This window comes from Adiantum capillus-veneris, chromosome 2, assembly GCF_014529385.1.
Source record: "Adiantum capillus-veneris isolate H3 chromosome 2, ASM1452938v2, whole genome shotgun sequence".
In the NCBI taxonomy this organism is placed as follows: Eukaryota; Viridiplantae; Streptophyta; class Polypodiopsida; order Polypodiales; family Pteridaceae; genus Adiantum; species Adiantum capillus-veneris.
The window spans coordinates 104,682,925-104,700,870 of NC_140932.1; the positions used below are offsets into that span (position 1 = coordinate 104,682,925).

General features: G+C 41.2%; 1 protein-coding gene across 1 annotated transcript; it reads right to left on the reverse strand.

Moving 5' to 3' along the window:
- Positions 1 to 221: 221 nt before the first annotated feature.
- LOC147463318 (zinc finger CCCH domain-containing protein 6-like) lies at positions 222 to 8,256 on the reverse strand. Its single transcript, XM_086528477.1, has 6 exons — positions 7,540 to 8,256; positions 2,699 to 2,908; positions 2,495 to 2,619; positions 2,055 to 2,152; positions 1,547 to 1,621; positions 222 to 1,477 (listed from the first exon to the last, which is right to left on the reverse strand). The coding sequence occupies exons 1-6, from the start codon at positions 7,669 to 7,671 to the stop codon at positions 666 to 668; spliced, it is 1,452 nt and encodes a 483-aa protein (XP_086384603.1). The 5' UTR covers positions 7,672 to 8,256; the 3' UTR covers positions 222 to 665.
- Between the last annotated feature and the right edge of the window lie 9,690 nt (positions 8,257 to 17,946).

Below are 17,946 nucleotides of genomic sequence, written 5' to 3' on the forward strand. Positions count from 1 at the left end.
ACTGCAAAAGCACTTCATTCATCCCTTTGGCAGTGTAGATCAAGTTCAATTAATTGTAATCATTTTAGCATCGATAGTGCCGTCAAGTCTCAAAACACTTTGAAACGTCACTCGTGGTGAACTAGACCAACATGCTTGAACACTAAACATAAACATTGTAATTGCTTTCCTTTCCTTCCATTGAAGACCACCCTATAGCTAACTTAAGGTCGAAATAACGCACTAGTATGGTAATATTCAAGTTGTCAACTGCTCAAACCATTACTTGCTCAAAATTACTCACCCCAAGAATTTTGCCAGCAATCTTAATGCCGCATGGCAATTACACATGCTCTTTCTTAATATCTCCAAAGGAAGGTGGCACAAGCCAATATTAACCCACAAGTATACAAGCCTTCAATTCAAATCTATAGCGGCTTCCTTTCGAAGGCATATGACAAATTCTAGATCCCATAAAGCATGTTTGTCACTGTTTGGAAGAAAGGGTCACATCCATATCCATAACCTGGCATGCTAAGCATGTACAAAACTTTCGTGTTCAATTGAGGAAGACCCTCATGTGCCAACAATTGTGGACCGCGTTTTAGATGTCACCAAACATGATCATTTCTCCTCCATTATACGCTATTCAACCGTCATGTCCTTATCATCAGCTCTTGGCATTTTTAGCTCTTTGTTGCCTCTAACGGTTCTGCTACATTAGTTCTCTCAGTTAAATAAGGCGGCTCCACTTTGGGAGGCTCATGCAAAAAATTGCAATGGATACCATTTCGGCAACCTTTGGGTGTATTGAAAAACAAACAAGGCTTTCTGATCTTTGCACTTGCCGCCACCGGCATCCTCTCTCGAACAGCTGTGCCTTTCTTGGGATATGGTGGTACTACACTTGGACCACTTTCAAGGAAGGGCTGGCAATTCAATCCTACAATATTGCGAGCTGCCATGCTTTCATGAAAGAAGGGACTTTGCCTCAACGTTTCATTGGTCGGTATACACCGGATGTGTGAATGTGGAAAGAGCTTTTTCGAGGCATCTTCATAGAGTTGTTCCATGAAAGTGTTCATTCCATAAGCAACTTTACCATTTCCCAAAATTCCTCTTTCTTGTTCATAAAACGGAGCTCTTCTGAGTAAGCTTCTCCTCATATTGGAACTCGAAGGTTGCCCCATTGGACTCCCCTGCTGCCATTGAGAAACACCTTTCTCCACCGGAGGAGGAGCATGCGTTCCTCTTCCTAGCGTCGTCCATGCACCCAGACAATCTCTTTCTTTATCATTTTCCACAGGCTCACTGATACAAGCAGCTGGAACTGAATTTGAACCACTTGTTGGCAAAGTCATGTTGCTATTCTTCAGATAATCAGTTAGAATAGGGTTGCTCAGAATCTTGATAAGAAGCTCTCGGTCTATTGAAGACCCCCTTTCTTGAGCTTTTAATACAGCAAATGCTGCAGCAGCTGCAGCTGCAACATCAGGATCTGCACATGAAGAATATTGTCATATTCCTAGCTACTAAATCCAAAGTCCCCAAAAGACACTAACCCAACCTGAATCTATTTGAGGCGCTAATCCCACAGATGTGCCACTTGAAATTGTATCATGAGTGGTAGACCTGATGCCGCCTGGATCATTGACAAGCCCAATGTAACACACATTTAACATATATCACAAGGAAGTTCTGGACAAATTCTCACAATATTTCCCACATTGTGACTTACCTCAACATCATGAGCTTCTGTAAGGGAGGCGCCCCATACCTAGCTAGGTATGCAGTGCCTCTCGAGCAGAAGCTCATGATGTTATGCAATGTATGAAAAACACTGAGAAAGACTCCGTTTTCCTACATGAGAAAATTTCTAAATCTTCTTGTGTATGACCTTACACAACATTCCCCAAAAAAGCCCAAAATCCCCTATAAACCAATTTAACGAGTGTAAACTTGAATCTACAACAAAACCCAAATTCATCTATGAAGGAAAATATAAGTTGGTAAGCCACAACAGGACCATATGTAAAACGCATGATGGAAATAACTGTGCAGAGACAAATCTATACCTGAGTGGGCATACTCATCATCTTCATAAGATACCAAAGGTATTTGCAAGGGGTTTGAGGTATCTATTTCCAACTCTGCTTTTGGTAGTTCTATTGGACTGCAAAAGTTGGCATGTGACAAAATCATGAGCTTGTCTAGTTAGCAACGTCAACTTAAGCTAGAAGAGTTATTCGTGATCTTTGAAGAGCTCTTCAGTGACAGGAGCCTGTAATATTACACCGAACGAGGCCATACTCCTATTATAGCACTTTAAAAAAAAGACAAAGAATCACCAATCACCATTAAAGACAAAAGAAAGTCATGAGAGGCTTCAAAGAAACAAAGAAGACTTCAAGGCTTCACATGCAAAAATGATCATGTCTAAAGTTTGTTCTAGAGATCCAAAAACTTGGTGCTTCTACTAATCTGTCCTAAAATTTTATTGAGTGCATACACACACCTTGCAGGTATTGCTGAAACACGAGGATAAAATGCTTCCAAAACCCTAACTTCCCGGTGCATCTGTGCAGGAACTTCTGAGCTGTCCTCACCTGCTGCCACTAACCACGATGGATTGTATATAACCTAAGAAAATTTACAAATGAGTTCCAGGCTTTCCAACTCGAGCTTGAGACCTTGGAAGGATATGCATCTTGCAGCTCACCGTTTTTGGACATTTCCAAGTCAGTTGAGCATCCATCGCTAGAACAGTTGCCATCTCAAGCTTTGCACGCTTTGTCACTGCACTTCCAGAACCTGGATGCACATCAATGGCAGACGACGGTCGTATCATCCTGACCTTTTTGGCCTCCAAAAGATCTTGAGAAACCAATCCCAATGAGGCAGGTGCATCTTCAACAGCAAATAAACGAACCTGCCACCGACCACATTAAAAAAAAATTAGCCAGGCAGAGATGAAATTGATTAGCAAATGCTTTAATAATGTTTAGCCATTAGATTAGTTGGACTCTTCTCTGTGTGTGTGCGCACGCGCGTGCACGCGTGCACGCCCATGTGCGTGTGGATTATTTTCTATTAATTAAACATGTTGATGGAACCTGGTCTGTTAACGTATAATTAGGAGACCTATATAAGGAAGGCTGCTGTCTCTTCAACAGGCTGCCTCACTACCCGTCTGTAGACAAGGCCAGCTGGCCCTATCCCTGTCTTGACTTCCTGTCGGTCCCCAAGAGGTGAATCTGGTGTTTATTTATTTTATTTTATTCTCTTTCCCCCCGATGCTCTTAATACACACGAGAGCGATCCCAGAACCAATGCATGGCCACTGTGGAATCTGCTAGTGCCAGTCAGCCACGAGCGTGGCCTGTTGAGCCAGTCGAGATTAAACACCGAGATGTGCACGCCAATTTATGGCCTAGACAATCTTTTTAAATGTGGACGAGCAGATCATGTGAAATGTAACTGGCAAGCCACTAACGAGGTGATGAATCAACAGCAAACACACGAACAAACTTGAAAGCTTGATCGCACTAAAATTTAAAACAACTACATACGAGACATAAAGTGGCAGAGTTCCACTTCCAAATGCACTGGCCCCAAAGTCTAGCGCCCCTTTTGGTACTTCTTTTCTCAAAGTACAATTGCTTGGGAGTCACTGTGCAGATGTGCAACCATACACTGATTTATCCCTTGGGCGCGCTTATAAAGGCACTAGGCCCCCACCATGCACGAAGCAGTGGGGCAGCTTAGGGGCGTCTAGATTAGTTTTTGGCTGATTTAATTTAAAGGCTAATTTTTGCAAGTTTACATAGCTGCAAAGCTCCCCCAAGTCATACTAGGGGTGCATGCACTACCACACCCCTATTCTGCGTAGCAAGATGTTTTTACAACTGCAAACTCTCTAAAAACTACTTTTCAGCTCATAATACCCATCTTCTACACGAGTTCTTGCAATTGTGATGGAGAGTAATATGAATGAGTAACATTAGGCATGCTCATGTATATGAAACACTACGGAAATCAACAAAATACAGAGCTGATGCAGGGAGAATGTAATGGTGGTCTACCGATGTGGAGGTTCCTCGTAACAATCGGCTCACAGATTCTTTGAGGGGATTGCCAGGGCTCTTTGGCTCATCTCCAAATCATCCTCTACTTTGGTGGCTTTTCTTCATCATAATACGCAAGAGGGAAAACAATAAAACAATATTGAAAGGGGCGCTAATCTTTGGGGCCAATCTGGTGTTGTTTTCTCCCTGCCCCTCTCTCTTCCACTCCATTCATAGGTGGCAAGTCACATGAACTTTGTGTCAGAAAGCTACAAGGAAATCTAGACAACCAACAATTGGTTCTGTTATGTGTTTTTATTGCCCTTCAGTGGTCCCATTGGTTGGTTTCAAATGTTCCCTCGCAAAGATATGCAACATCTCCCTCAAAGTGTGGGCCTTGGCTAGTTTTGGGTGTTAAGCCGCCACGAGGCACATAAAGTACATGTTTGCTATAGGCACAAGCATAGGTGGTTAACTCATCATTTGGAGTTATTTGGAATCCAAATGCATAGCTGCCTACCTGCTGAATTTTCTGGTTGTATGCTGAATTTTCGGCATTATGGTTGAGAGGAAAGATGACCATTGCAACGACGAAGCTTCTTCACACGATAGACACAATTTACATAGAGTAGTGACTCTAAAACATGTGTAGAGGTGCACATGTATCTTCTTCTAAAAACACGAATGCATCGCAGTTTACTTGTATGTGCAATGAACAAAGAGGAGGACAATATGCTTAGAGAAAAACTGTTGAGCATTGCCACTACCATCCAACAATGGGAAGAGAATCCAAGGCATGTGGAATTCTTGCTAGTCCCGTCAAATAGGACAAAGAGCATTCACATGGTGTGGAGTCTCACAAGGCTAAAGGGCAACCACCATTGTCAGGTGAACGGGTGATGAGAACTCCAGAGTCCGCACATGCAAACAAGGAAAGGTCAGCAATCTTTGAATAATTAGGGAAGTAATGAACACGTTGTCATCCACCAACCATTTCCTCCACCTTCTTCACATCTTGTGGTGGTGGTTCAGTTTTCCAAGCTATGGCTGGCATCCCCACAAGTTTTAAAGCTAATTTGCCAAGAAATGCATCTAGAGCAATGCAAACAACCATGGCCAATCCCATCTATGGAAATATTGGCAGTCAGGCAGGTTTTCAGGGTGTATGTGGACACATTGGGATGCCTCCAGGACAATTTGGTCTTGCTGATTGTTCTCACCCTCATGCACGTAGGTTATGTATTGCAGGAAAAACAGCTGACATGAATGCGGAAATGGCCAAGCACCATTCTTACACCCACCTGTCTATGACAATTTGACACCTTTGTCAAAGCCTAAGGATTTATACAAGGAAGGCGGTGCAATAGTGAAATTAATTAAAAGTTTTAGTGGGATGCCAGATATATAAGTTGAAGGCTTTGACATTCATACAACAATTTGATGCAGCCTAAGCCCTTACTAAGGAGGAGATGGAAGCTTTTATAAAATAGATTTTATGTGCGAGGAGCCTATAGTCAGAGTGTTATGTTACTCTCCATGTGAAGAGATAAAAAGCACTCTACAACGTAGGCATTCATGACATACAAATGATTCTAATCGCGAGCACGACAATCTTTGACAAACCATCGCCAATCTTCAACAACTAGCGCAAATCCCCAATGACATCTGCAAAATAGGAAAATGGTGGAAGCAAAATACTTAAAGAAGTGACCTCTTTTCTCTACGATGGACAGGCTGTATGTGTGACAATTGGTGTGAAGCAATAAACAGCCAATTGCCCCGATCGAGAGCCTAAGCCAATCTTAAGTAAGAGAGAACACTGAGTGTGTCACTTTCAATAGTACCAAGGAAAAACTATGAACATTGACAATCAATAAAAGTAGAAAGGACAACCACTGCAAAATGCATGGGTTAGCACAAGTGCATAATGCAGATAATCAAGGCCCTCTCAACAAAACGTGAAAAACAAAGGAGAGGAGATTCTAAAGACACAATAATACCATGTTTGGAAGAAGCGCTGATCATACAAATAAACATTACTGATTAAAGCAGCACTTAGCTGTTGGTGCCTAAGTTGATGCCATGGCCATTGTGCACAACACGAAAAATGGTTTTTGATGGATGTTGTAGTCGATTTCAAAATGGTCATCAAGTAGACACAAGCAAGCTCCATGCTTAAGTTCTCCAGCTCAACCTAGAGTGTTGGCCAGTCAATCAATATGCAGCGCTTCATACGTTTTGATCCAACTTTAGCTTCATCCGATGTTGCGTGCATTTTGCATTGGGACTGGGGTTTTCTTTGTAGGCGACAAGCTATGATTGTAGGAAAACTTGTACGTTGTGCTTGTATGGCATCCCTACAGTCGCAGTCTTTTGCAAAGGATGTCACTAGCTCTGCATTCTCAGCGAGAGGACATTCTATCAAAATACATAGATTAGGAGCAACTAGACCTTTGCAATATGTGAATCAAAATAAGCGTGTGAAGTAATGAGAGACGCTGTAATTGAGAAAAGACAATTCAAAAGGGAAGAAAAATCGGGAACAGAGTTGTGAAGGCTTGAAATTAAAATTTGGAAATTGCGGTAAATGCTCGAAGATCCATTTCCTTTGAAGTTACTAATCATAAGAAGTCTCTCATTGTTGAGAGGGACACGGATTTGCGGAGTATCTAGCGGCACAGTAACTCAGGCCCAAAAGCAACTGCTGTCAAAATTACCTGGTGTCATCAGAAAGTTAACCTTTTAGCATCACATCAGCAGCCATATGGCATGCCACGTAAGCATCCAATAAAGCACAGTGCGTTTTGTGCCTTGATTCCCATCCCGCCATGTTAATAAACCTAAACGTTTTTGTCAACCGTGTACCACAACCCAATACCAACTTCACAAATGTTGGAGGTCTTCTGCGCTTGCATGTGCATCTGGCTGATGATGACCTGCTTGACGAACATTGAGGGTCTTGTTCTTGCATGTGCATGTGGCTGACAGCTCATACTTACACATCTTAAGTCTGAATGCAATAAGAAGACCAAGACACAACAGCCGCAATGCTACTCTCTGAAAATTTTTGTTGTCAAATCATGTCATGAAAACAAACAGAAAAAGAAACATGTGGGGAAATGAAAGTTAAACACTCATTATACTGACGCATTGCAGATAAAATACGAAATTAACAGAACAGTATCATCATTGCTGCCCACTAAGGTGTCAATATATGCTTCTACGCACATATGCGTGTGCCTACACACACACAGACGTACACACCCACGGGCTCAACACTTTTCTATGGAGATCTGCACACTAAGTTTTGGCCGATTATCCTCGAGACCGAGCATACTTAACCTCTTGGTGTTTATGAATCCCCCCTAGAATCATCCTTATGCTCTTGGTGCTTAGGAATCTTACTGAAGTTACAATGAGTATGCTCATATACTATGGTTAGAAAGCAAGCAACATGCCAAAGATGGTTTCTCATAAATACTCAAGTAAGCCTTACCTGGTGCATGCATTCTGGTGTTGCCCACGTGACATTCTTCATCCGTGGACGCTTGAGCAAGCCTCTCACATTTTCGCTCGTCGTCCGATCGCGAACGACTTGTAGCAGCGGAGCGCTGACACTCATTGACATTCCAAGCAGTGCTGCGGCTGAGTGCCCAAACCAGAAGCTCCAATGAGGACGCAGCACTCTTCTGACTTCAACAGTGTTTGTCTACAGATTGCCAAAATGCAGGAGTCCTTTGCTCTATATTGCTCTTCTTCTCTGAGGTTATTTGCATTGTGAGCTTTCACCTCCAAGCGCTAGCTATTCTGCTGTCATCTTCACCACTAATTTTATCACTCATAATATTTTTTGTGTGCAGTGTCGCTTGTATAACGCGCCTTTGCATGCCTGTTTTGCCGGACCTTGGTAGCCCAACATGCTACTCTGCTTTCTTAAATCAAACTATTTGGAAAAACCAGCAGAAAACCATAGCCATATCTGACTTATGGCGGGAAACGCATGTGCATGCAAAAAGAGGAGGTCTGCGTGTTAATGGAATGGAACGAGCACAAAGTGAGGACGTTGTTGTTAGATTGGGTATTGTCCAGTTGGAGGAGACAGATATGGCGTTTCTCTGCTTGTGCTCCTTGCATGTAATCACGAGTTATTCTGCTTCCAGAGAAGGAAGGAATTTATAGCGCGCAAAGGGGGTACCAGCTACTCACGGCCAGGCTTTGAAAAGAGATGAGATAGTCCACTGCCCAAAACAGTAAGGCGGCCCCCATATGCCCACGTGGCACCACCCTTCCCTGCAATCATCACACACACACGGGCAAAGTCCCACGCAAAGAATAATTTAGCAAAGAATGAGAGAGCAAAGTTGATGGGTCCTAGGCAACCCTGGGGACTATCTAACACGGGCATTGAGGGGGTGGGATGAAGGAGATCCGTAGATCGTGGCAAAGTAATCTCGGGCGCGACAAAGTAATCTTGGGTACCCGAGACTACAAAAAATAATCTCAGGTACCCGAGATTACTTCGCGGCCGACCCTCAAACCCTTGACCTCACCTTTGCAACTCCCATGTCCTATCCATGAGCACCCGCGTGTTTATTGTGATGATATGGGCCCGAGATTACTCTTATACCAAATGTGACCAAAAGTAATCTCAGGTACAAAAAGTAATCTCCGAGATTACTTTTTATACCCGAGATTACTTTTTGCGGTGCCGACAAGATCTACGGTGCTCGATGCTCTCACCATAGATCCCATGCCCCCATGCCTGTGTCACATAGTCCTGAAGCTTGGCAACCCTCAACCTAAAAGAGCAATTGAGTGGCGGGATCGATGGCAAAGAAGTAGGGCATGATCCCTATGATGCATCCGAATTTACTTTTGCTTGCGTCAATTTGCTTTATATGCAAGTGAAGTGGCTAATAAGAAGGGGGGGGGGGGATGCCCTTAACTTTCTATGAATCGCCTCGAGATTCGCACGCTTAGGGTCATCTTACCGTCATGGTAAGTCCCCCCACCTTTGCCTTTCATAAAACCTCTGCTTGTAGGTGCCTTTGCGGTGCCAAATATGACTATGTCAAGTTTTTTCCCTTCTTGCCAAGCACTCAGTATCATTGGTTTGTCGAACAGAATAGAGAGCCATTGCCCACGTGATCTGCAAATGTGAAGGCAAGGGGGAAAGGTGAAGGTTGCCTTCGGGCTCATATGAAAACACCCTTAGTTTAGCTTCTTGTCTCAATGGGATTTGACATGCAATCCAAAATTTCAACGCACATTCACACTTGAGATTTGTCATTCCCCTAGGCATGGTGAATTTCGGCCTTGCCATTTTATCGATCAATCAATAGTCCTCTAATAGATGGTTTCATAATCTTGAACATTACTATATACTTAAGTGACACATGTGTTCATATTAGCTGACACATGTATTTACATAAATGTACACATTTTAAAATGGAATTGATGATTGAGTGTGGCTTTTGGAATACCTCCAAATTGTGATTAGTTGCATCAATTGACAATAAAGTAGTACATATGGTTGCAACTCTTGTAATCAACTAAGCATGGTACGTTATTGAGCAAAAAAAGAATTGATCACAACATTGAAATTGCACCAATCACCTTGGGTGATGCAATGGCAATGTAACGTAGCTACCACATCTTTAAACAACATAGAAAATATATGTAGATAGGCATATAATAAAAGAAAAAATCCATGATAACAAGGATATCGATATCGATGACAAATACAAAGGCGTCAAGAAAGCAAGAAAATGTCTGAGCGAATCACAAAACGGGATAGATAGTACATGTCAAGCTTCTATAATCTAATTGGTTTCTATTATATGCATGGCTTGTATCTCAGTTTAACAACTTCTCTTTTTGAGCTTGGAGTTTTGAGTATCAAACACTGGATTACAATCTACACTACCTTTCTCTACGTTTCAGTATGCACTCTCTTTTTGTGTCAACATGCATTTTGTGCACCTCTCTCTCTCTCTCTCTCTCTCTCTCTCTCTCTCTCTATATATATATATATATATATATATATATATATATATATATATATATATATATATATATATATATATATATATATATATATATATATATATATATACACACACACACACACACACACACACACACACACAATTGCAATTGGGTAATGAAGGTTACCATATGGACCATAATTTAAAAGCTAACTAGATATGCCTTGAAATAGAATAGGCATAGCCTATATTCCAATCAAGTATATCAAAATAAAAATTACCCTTTTAATGAAAGCTTATAGTGTATTCTTTTATGGCTCATGGAGATCCAAAAAAACCATGTTGAGATATCTCTCTTTGAAATAGCCTAAATCTACAAATCATATGAGTCAGTTATGAAAAACTATGTTAAGATATCTCTCTTTGAAACAGCCTAAACCTACAAATCATATGAGTCAGTTATGAAAAACTATGGTGTAAGAGACTCTTCATAAAATGACACTGTCAACCTTATTTTCTTAGGATTGGCTTCAACTTGTTTGTGTAGATTCATACGATTCTCCGAGCTTAATTCTAACATTAATGAATTTATAATAGGTTACATCCAAAGAAATATGGGGTTACTTTATTTAAATAAAAGTCTTGAAGTCCTTGCAATTAATCCATATGGATTCCATGCTTAAAGATAATATAGCTTGAATATTAGATCCTTAGCAACAAGCAACAACGATCATAGGGTCTAATTTACCCTAAAAATGGGGATATTTTGTTTGGCGCTTCTATACTATATCTAATGAAGCTTAAAATTTTCAAGGAAAGAGAGGGCCTCCAAGTGTCATTCATTGGTTCACTTCAAAGAAAACCTTACAAAACATTTATCTAAAATGCAAAAGTGAAGAATACGATATAAAATGAAAAAAATGAAGGATAAGACTGTAGGAAATTGAAAGCCTTTTGACACGGTGCCTCAATTTTACAAAATCCTCGATGAACGGTAGTGTTAGTACTTAATATATCTTATAATAATTATGTCCATTGACATGGAAATATTATAGGGGCTACAAGCGTGTCACTAAGTGCGAGGGCAATGTTGACGGCAGACAGGCAAGCGGACTAGCACGTCCATGAGAGAGAGAGAGAGAGAGAGAGAGAGAGAGAGAGAGAGAGAGAGAGAGAGAGAGACCTCCGACATGCAGCGATCGAGGGAGATAAGAGAGACAAAGAGAGAGTGGGCGAGGGAGATAAGAGTCTGATGTCGGTTTGTTTTGAAAACTTTCTATTTAAAAAAATAGAAAGTTTTCCCCTTCCATTTTACAAATTGAAAAAAAGATCATGCCCGACATTCCCTTTGATTCCTCCAAAAGAAAGTAATTCAAGATGTGGGTGCTCTATTGACTCAATGTAAAATCAAATGACTTTCTATTCTACATAGTGATAGCCGTTTTTCGGCTCTCCATAATTGCCATACTAAGTTACTCCACCCTACCAAATTCACCCAAATGCTATGGCTATCCCTACCATTTCACTGTACATAGGCGTGTGTGAGTTAGGGGGCTTTTCCCATATCTTCTTAAAAACCCTCAGCTAGCTAGTCACTAGGCTAGTTGAGCCAAGAAAATAAAAAAATAAAAGTATATTAATTATGGCCTCTTTGTGTGTAAATATTTCATTGTATATATGGCCTAAATATAGGGATTTTTTATTATTATTTTGGTATTTTATTTAAATATTTCTACTTAGGTGTGTGCTTTATTAAACCTATGTACACCTTCTTTCATCCTCTTACACCATAATTATATTTTTTGTCAATATGTACATACTATAACCTCATATTTTTCCCTTATACAAATCACTCCCAGATTTTCACCCTCACCCTCGTGAAAACAAAAAATTGATTTCTACTCATTGGTTACGTTTATTATATTATTTACTTGCATACCTTTTCCTCTTTCACCCAAAATAATTCAAGGAGGGACCATATCATATGATTCCAATATCTTTCCATATCCATAACTCCTCCATATTTTTATTATTATTTTTACTCATTATTCTAACACCATGTGCTCATTGAGCTAAAGTCCATGAATAGTCCATACACTAGTCCCACCATGTATATATTTCTTTATTCACCAATAATCCTCCTCCATGCATGGGTCAAGGGCAACTTGGATGCTTTGTATTATAATATGACAAAGGAGGGGCTCACTCTTGGATGCATTGTACAAATTCAACAAAGGAGGGGGCCACTAAAAGACAGGCATAAAAACAGGCTTTTTGTTGAGAATTTTGGCACCTATATCCACTCCGAATTTGGAGCGGTGGTCAAAAGAGAAAATGTAGCCCGCCCTCTGAATAATCACCTCAAATTTTTTCATGATTTTTGGAGCTACCAACGGTGAGCTATGATTTTTTGAGTGCACTCCAGTCTGCCCACTTTTCTCACAAGTAGCCCTTAGTCTTCTCTCACCCTTCCACACACCTACTCACTCTTACACATCCCTCCCTCTCCTTCCCTCACTCAAACCTGCAATTTCCATGGCTTCTCCCACCCTCTTCACCATTACCCTTCTCTCTCATCCCTATAGTTCTTTTATGAATATCTACATACATACACCCTCTCCATGTCTCTCTCTATTGCTTCTATGTTACAATTTCATTTACCTCTCCTAAAAATATCTAAAATTCAGCATCTTAACCATGATAACTTCTGCAAATTGAGAATTTTTCATCAACAAATCCTCTTTTCATCGTGGTGGTCAACCGTGGCGGTGGCGTAAAGAAGCGAAGAAGAAGAAGAAGACCAGCGGTCATTTTTTCCACAATCTACACAAGGGTGAGTTCAAGCTTCTTCAAAGCGTCACCATCTCAATGATTCTCTTTTAATTCACCCCTCTTCCTTCATCAAATCAACTCATCCTACCCATTGTAAATGTATCACTAACAATTATAGTGATTATTACCACTAACAACTAACTTCTCTTGTAAAAATGCACCCACACTATCAACATATGGAGTAGGCAACCGCACAAGTAAACCAAATTCACTCACTCCCATGGAAGTTTCTCTCCTTTCACCACATCAATAATTCTCTTACTTGAGCCCACATCCATGTGACTCAAGAGAAAAGAGAGACCCCATTATCATTTGAAATTCATAAAAATTCATAATCCTTGATCTTTCCTAATAAAATTGATTAGGTTTAATCCTAATCAAGGCTTCTAAAACCTATAAATAGAACCCATTCCTCCTTGTAAAAGACATCATATACCATTGCACACTAGATTGAGCGTACCACACGCCAGTTCTATCTTGGTTGTAAAGAGAGAGTAAGCTTTCTATACACCATCACCTAGGTGCATAGAAAAGCTTGAGCTAGTTTGAGTGAGTCCGAGTAGAGGATATTCTTCCTACCATTGTTGTATCTACCCCAACATCAATGAATTGGTAGTTTTGGGTGCAATTCATGTCCAAAGGCTCACGCTTCTCCTCCAATTTGGCTTGGCAAACTCATTCAGCTTCATAAGGTGACTTTTTCATTGAAGGTTGTTGTTTTGCTGCTTGTGATTCATTGGCTATTGTTTGGCTACCATTGTAAGAGGGTGGATGGTGAGAGGGCTCCCATAACCCTAAGACAATGTGCTAGTGATGCTATAACCAAATCTTGTCACTTGATTCCGCAAGCTCTAAGTTCCTTTTTGTGCAAAATATAAAGTTGAAGCTAAATTGTACACCATCTCTCTCTCTCTCTCTCTCTCTCTCTCTCTCTCTCTCTCTCTCTCTCGTGTTTTAGTGTGTGAGAGTGTTCCATTGGTGTTAGGGTTAGTGTAAATTCCTTGCTTGTTTGTGGGTTGCTCTAACGATTCTCCTCTTTTGCGTCCTAGTTCGCTCTTAAACTAGGTGGTGCCCCTTGTGTAGTTGGGATTTGGCTGTGGGTTTGTTGTTTTGGTTTGTGTTGTGTTGTGCCCCAGCCCTATTGAGCAGCACGGGAGCCTTGAAGGGTGTCTAGAGGTTGCTCTTCTTGTTGCCCGCCCCGGACCACCTCAATTTTGGTGCCCCCACGGAGGACAGGCTTGTGTATGTTTTGTGAAGGCTCAACCTTTAGCATAATCAAGTAGCTTACATGAATCACGAGAATTTGTATGATCCCTTCATTCCCATTGCAAGGCAAAAGGTACACATAATTGTTAGTACTAAGTTGCAATTTCAGTGAGTAATTCGTAGAATTTTAGGTCCTCTTAGGTTGGTAGAGATAAACGCATCAGTAAATCCTTTATTTTGCCTCTCATTAGGTACGACCTTAGTTTGGACGTCTATATTTTTGTTTTGTTTTAAGAATTAGGTCATGCATAGACCATGGATAATGGCCCAGGAATACAGGTTTTTCCCTTTCATTTCACTCCACACATTAGAGTAAACATTGCAATTAGTAGAAAAATCCATTTTCAACAACGTATAGTATTCATGTTTGGTGCCCAAAGAGTAGGAGAAATTCTCGCGTCACCAAACCCTGTCATTCTACCTCTTATTGATTATCATAGGTCATTTAATGTGAATATTTTTTATTTTGTTGTAGAATAGATTGCAATTTAGAAAATATTATTGTGTAAATCTTTTAAAGAAAGAAAAAACAAAAACGCGTCACTTTGAAATCAATTCAATGGAGAGCCAACGCCAAATGTCTGGATATCCTCTTTTCTTTGGAGAGCCTGGAGAGGATGCAAAATTATTTCTAGCGAATTTCAAGATGTCTTGCCGTATCAAGAGGATAGTAACTGATCAAGAACGTGTAGAAATGTTTGAGGTGGTCCTTAGGAAAGATGCTAGCACTTGGTTTGACTCTTTGCCTGAGGAAGTTAAAGGGAATTACACGGAAGTTTTGAATCGTTTCAAGAAATACTTCTTTGATCCCCAAAACACTCAGAAATTATGGCACGACATTGTTTCTCATAAGCAAAAAGACTTAGATGACTACTACTTGTACAAGCAAGAGTTCCTACGTCTTTGGGCTCTATGGATACGAAATGTTGCTAACCCTCGTGATGGTGCAGAATTTCTAAAGAAGGAGAGGTTCATAGCCGGACTCTTTCCTGACCTTAAGGTAAAAGTTGAGGCGGGTGCACCTGCTACCTTTGATGTAGCTGAAACTAGGGCTGCTGAGAAATATAGGAAACTCAAGTGCTTAAGGGGGGAGGTTCCAATAGAAGGTCTTAGACCCAAAGGTAAGTCACAAGCATCAACATCTAAGGAGCTTCCTGAGGTAACGGCGGAAGTGATTGAGAAGTTAAATGAATCTTTAAGCAGCTTGTCAATTCACCTTGCACAAGCTGTAGGTCCAAAGGGACAAGCAAAGAAGTCTGAAGAGCGAGACCCACGACCTAGGAGAGTCTTGCAATGTTGGAATTGCGGTGAGTCTGGACATGGGATGTATAATTGTCCTTGGCCCCGTGGGGAGCCAGGGAGACCTAACTTGAATTACCCAGTGATGAATGCAGGTGAAGGAACTAGTCAGCAACCACGGCTTATACAAAGGCCAAATGGAGCAAGACCACCTCCACAAGGAGTGGAAGGAGTTCCACCTTTGCCAGACCCAAACGTGCATGTGGTAGAGGTGACAAATTCAAGAGAGGTTGACATGGAAGCAAATGGCATTAAGCGTGGCCGAGGGAAAGGTAAGGAGAAAGAAGGAGTTACATCACAAAGTGACCATGGACGAGAAAAGAAGGCAAAGGAGACCAAGGAAGCTAAGAGGACTCGACGTCGTATCAACCTCCAAGACTTTCCTCTTGGACATGGAATGGCTCCATACAACCTGTTGGAAGACATGAGAGATAAGGGTCCTGATATCTCATGGCCTCAATTTCTTGCATTATGTCCACAAGTTAGGAGGGATTTAACAAGGGCAGTTAGCACTAGGAGAAAGGTAAAAGAGAGTGTGCCTGTTGTAAAAATTGCACAAGCTGAAATGAATGAGGACATTACACCTGTGTTAGATTGTTACATAAAAGGGAGATTGGTTAGGAAAGGTATAGTGGATGGGGGTGCACAAATTTGCATCATGACAGAGGGACTCATGCAAAAACTAAGCATGCACATCCATGAGACACCTGAAATTAAGGTCAAGATGGCAAACAATAGCAAGGCTAGGTGCGTAGGCATTTGTAAAAATGTTTTTGTGGAGGCCTTTGGCATTAAGAAGGCAGTGGATTTCTATGTCATGTCTACCAAAGGAAATGGTTACCCATTTATCCTAGGGAGACCATGGCTAATGAAAATGCGAGCTTTGCAGGATTGGGAGAGTGGAAAGCTAATTTGCAGGAACGACAATCATAAGAAGGTTGTCTTTGACATGAAGGAGCAACGCCAAGAGGAGCTCCATGAAGAATCATCTCAAAGTGAGACGGAAGAAGGTTGGACCGATAACAGTTCAGAAGAAGAAAGTAGTGGTAGCATTACTGAAGAGGAGTCTTCCATCGAAGTCATGGGGGTAAGGTTTAAGCCAACCAACCAAGAGACCTCTTGTCAAGGTTTGGAGGAGGTAGGTTCCCAAGAGAACCAAAAAGTGGAAGATGAAAGAATGCTAGAAGGTATGCTATCTACAACACTTACAAAGGATGAAAGAGAGGAGTTCAAATGTGTGCTAAGGAAATTTCCTAGGCTTTTTGCTAAAGACTACACCGATGTGCGTGGAGTAGATGCTGTTCAACACAAAATTGAGTTGAAGCCAGAGGCCACACCTAAGGCTCAGAAGCTACGAAGGCTAGGAGTCATCAAGGAGCAGGCTTTACTCAAGGAGGTAAGAAAGCTTCTAGCAGCAGGTTTCATTTATCCAGTGGAGAATTCAAAGTGGGTCTCTCCCGTTGTTGTCACTCCTAAGAAAAACGGAAAGTGGAGGGTGTGTGTGGATTACCGTCCACTCAATGAGGCAACAAAAAGAGATCACTTTCCCCTCCCATTTCAGGATGAGATACTAAATGAGGTAGCTGGTCATGAGAAGTACACTGTGTGTGATGGCTACTCAGGCTACTTTCAAATAGGTATCGCATTGGAAGATCAATTGAAAACAACCTTTATCACTCCTTGGGGTTGTTATGCTTTTAGAGTCATGCCATTTGGTCTGACAAATGCTCCTGCAACATTCCAACGTTTCATGAACATGGTGTTTCAAGCATTCTTTGGAAAGTCAATTAGGGTGTTCATTGATGATTTCTGCATTTATAGCTCAAAATCATTGCATCTACAAAGGGTAGAAGAAGGTTTAAAGAAGCTCTACGACATGGGAGGTCAACTCAACCCTGACAAGTGCCACATAGGTGAGGATGAAGTGATCTTGCTCGGTCACAAGGTTTCCTATAACGGCATTGAGGTGGATCCTTCAAAGGCAAAGGCTCTTATTGAGCTCCCATCACCGAAGAGTCTTAAGGAGGTCATCTCTTTCATTCAGAAGGTGAAGTATATGTCACGCTTCATTCACTTAGCCTCGGAGTTGCTTCATCCTTTGCAAAAGTTGACACAACAAGTAGAATTTGCATGGTCTGATGAGCTTGAAGAGTATTTTTGTAACATTAAAGTCATTTTGTCTGAGCTACCAACACTCATGCCTCCTTGTTGGGAGTACACATTCTTTGTTAGCTCTAGTGTTGGAAGGGAAACAATTGGTGCTGTGTTGCTACAACAAGATCCCCACAGTACAAGGATGTGACCCATCTACTTTGCTAGTAGGGTCATGAATGCTTTGGAGAGAGACTACACAGAAGCAGAACTCATGATGCTTTCTCTCATGTTTGCGGTGAGAAAGTTTAGATCCTACCTGCTACCAAAACCTTTTGTAATTCTCACTGCAGAAAATTTGTTCCCTTGGGTGTCATCTCAAATGAATCTTAGTACTAGGATCTCAAAGTGGATTATGGAGTTGCAAG

Coding starts and splice junctions, on each gene's coding strand:
- LOC147463318 (XM_086528477.1), bottom strand. CDS start 7,671: ATGTCAATGAGTGTCAGCGCTCCGCTGCTACAAGTCGTTCGCGATCGG. Junction 2,909..7,539: donor CACCAGAATGCATGCACCAG/GTAAGGCTTACT, acceptor GGTCGGTGGCAG/GTTCGTTTATTTGCTGTTGA. Junction 1,622..2,054: donor TGATGAGTATGCCCACTCAG/GTATAGATTTGT, acceptor TCAATGATCCAG/GCGGCATCAGGTCTACCACT.